The sequence below is a fragment of the Acanthochromis polyacanthus genome, chromosome 17 (genome assembly GCF_021347895.1).
Source record: "Acanthochromis polyacanthus isolate Apoly-LR-REF ecotype Palm Island chromosome 17, KAUST_Apoly_ChrSc, whole genome shotgun sequence".
Lineage (NCBI taxonomy): Eukaryota > Metazoa > Chordata > Actinopteri > Pomacentridae > Acanthochromis > Acanthochromis polyacanthus.
In genome coordinates, this window is record NC_067129.1 from 38,493,579 (window position 1) to 38,496,531 (window position 2,953).

Below are 2,953 nucleotides of genomic sequence, written 5' to 3' on the forward strand. Positions count from 1 at the left end.
ATTTCTCCAGAAAAGCAGGACTTCTTTCATGTTGTATCTGGATGTACACTTGAAAAGAGAAAAATACTGAAGGAGCTGACCATGTTTGTGCAGATTCTCAGTCATCCAGGTCGTGGTGATCGTAGGAGCTTCAGTAGACCGTTTCAGATTTAGTCATGATACTCTGTTTGATGTAAATATTCCATTCAGTCTATTTCTTTCTGCAGTTTTCAGACTGTTTCTGTGATCATCCGCCAGATTATGAAGAACAAAACCGTGGATCTTGATCTTCTGCTGCTGGAGGGGTTAAAGGTCCGCCCCGAGTCCTCCATCATTGCCTTTGTCCTCCTCCTCCTCATCTACGTCTTCATCATGGTGTCCAACGTGGGCCTGGTGGTTCTGATCTCCATGGAGAGGAGCCTCCATGAGCCCATGTACCTGCTCTTCTGCAACATGAGCGTCAACGACGTGTTCGGTTCGTCAGTTGTCATCCCCCGCCTGCTGGCCGATGTTTTCCTTCCCAGCTCTCAGCGCTACATCCGTTACACCAACTGTGCCGTCCAGGCCTTCTGCACCCACTTCCACGGAGCAACGTCGCACACAGTGCTCATGATCATGGCCTTCGACCGCTACAACGCCATCTGCAGGCCGCTGCGGTACGCCGCCATCATGACCAGGAGGACGGTGGTGCTGCTGTCGACGCTGGCGTGGATGTCTCCTTCGTGATGATTTTGGTCATGGTGAGCCTCAGCATCCGGCTGTCACGCTGCAGACGCGTCGTCAACCACCCGTTCTGCGACAACCCTTCGCTCTTCAAACTGTCCTGTGAGAACATCTTCATCAACCACGTCTACGGACTCATTACCGCCATGGGGATGATGGCGTTGTCGCTGTGCGTCGTGGTGCTTAACTACCTGAGGATCGCTGTGGTCTGTCTGAGCAGGAAGAACCAGGTGTTGAACCGCCGGGCGCTGCAGACCTGCGCCTCCCACCTGGCCGTCTACGTCATCCTGCTGCTGTCGGGCTTCATCATCATCATCCTCCATCGTTTCCCACAGCTGTCAGAAGAAAGAAAGCTGGCGTCCATCTTGTTCCACGTGGTGCCTCCTGCTTTGAACGGCGTGATCTACGGACTGCAGATCAAAGCAGTCAGGGAAAAAATTCTGATCATATTCAACAGGAAGTAATGACAGTTTTACAGATGAAACGACCCTTTCACCAAGAAGGACCACACCACAGATCTGAGGCCTGACGGTTTATTGGCTGAAAAGGATCATCCTGTTGGTGATGACTGAGATGATGTGGTGTGAGGGTCAGAGATCAGCACCTTGGAAAAGGAGGCAGAAGCATCAGGAGGGTGGATGGGACACAAGAAGCAAGAACGAACAAGTGAGAAGGGAAGAGTAGTACGTATAGACGTACGACAGGAAGTGGGGTGATTGAGGTGTGATGCCGCGCCTGAACCTCAGCTAAAAAAATTACCTGTATTTAATGAACCTAAATCATGGTTAAATCTGCTGGACATCGTCTGGGCTGCAAAACAAGAAGAAACGAACAAGAAAAGAAATGCAAAAATGTAATTATGACTCTTAATATCACAATAATTATGATAATAAAATCCTTTGGATTGCTATTTATGTTTGTTTTTTGTTATATTTATTTAATTTCCAAAAAAAGAAATTCACAACATTTATTTATGCCACAAGTATTACACAGTATGGATGATTCACTTTTGAAAAATACATTTTATTTAAAAATGAAGAATCAATGTAATGCTCCCTAGAAATAGTCATGTATATTTATTTATATTTATATGTATTCTTGAAATAAAAATTTACATTAATAAAGGAATTCATAAAATTTAGTTGTTTTCTTTGACTGTGAATTGTCAAGTGGGGCCTAGTTATTTGAGATCCCAGGAGCAACCACCACCTAAATACAAGCTTTAAGCAGACCAATGAAAAGTTAAAATGAGAATCTATATAAGTTAACCACATGATTATGCTTATGCTTGATGCAAGAATGATTTTAATAGGCTGATATATATTCTGGAAATGATGATTGCTATAGAAGAGAATGATTTAAAATAAGTTATTTGATCATGCTAAGAAAAATGATTTAAAGAAGTGATTCAGTGTAACTAAGTGAGTTTTGACTTGAAGTAATCTGTGCTGTTCTGAGCTGTATGCAGGGCAAAAAGCAGAAGTCACCATGACACTGCAGAAAGGAGGACATTGAGGAAGTTCTGTGGCCAAATATGGTCTTGGCAACATGTCTCAAGCAATGTGTGTGTGTGTTAACAACGGAAGGTGGATGCTGTGTACTTGTTGGAAAAACATGATTTCTGTATTACTGATGTATGTGATAACAAGTTGATTGCATGAGTTAGACGGTGTCAGGGGCGTACCTAGCCAGAGATGTGTGTATTAGAGGATGACACTATAAAAGAGAGAGTCAGAGACACTGAATTCGGAGTTCTCCCCGGAGGGGAGAGATGCTGCTCGCCGGAGCTGCCGGGGAGCATCGCCAAAGTTCTGAAGAGTCGACACCGGACCCTTTTGCCCAAGAGACGTGAAGACAACGCAGGACTTAGGCTCCAGAGTTCGCTGAGAACATCGTTGGAGGCAAAGTCTTTTTCTGACTTTGTTCAACAAGCGAGGACCACACTCTGCTGAAAGGAGAGTCCTGAGAGGTCTGCAGTTTTCCAAAGAGATGAAGAGAAGACAGCACCCATGGCATCCAGAGAGGCACAGGAGGCAGCAGCAGAGGGCTGCTCCACTCCAGGGGCTGGAGGACCCAGTGACCCACCACAGCCTGATGAGACGGGGGCTTTCCACCACCACCATCCGACTGAGAAGACAGCTGAGACGCCCGCACTTGTGTTCCAGCTGCTACTAAAGATAACTGCCAGACCAACGATTGGCTATCGGGACTCTTTCCACTCCCCCTGCCTAGGAAGAACACCCTCTGCCCA

The 2,953-nt window shown here is 46.1% G+C and overlaps 1 protein-coding gene across 1 annotated transcript; it reads left to right on the forward strand.

The window, feature by feature from the left end:
• The first annotated feature begins 240 nt into the window (after positions 1–240).
• On the forward strand, positions 241–1,648 carry LOC110971605 (olfactory receptor 4Q2-like). Its single transcript, XM_022221978.2, is given in 2 exon segments — positions 241–688; positions 691–1,648. Coding segments are annotated over 2 exon segments (924 nt in total). The 3' UTR covers positions 1,167–1,648.
• The last annotated feature ends 1,305 nt before the right edge of the window (positions 1,649–2,953 follow it).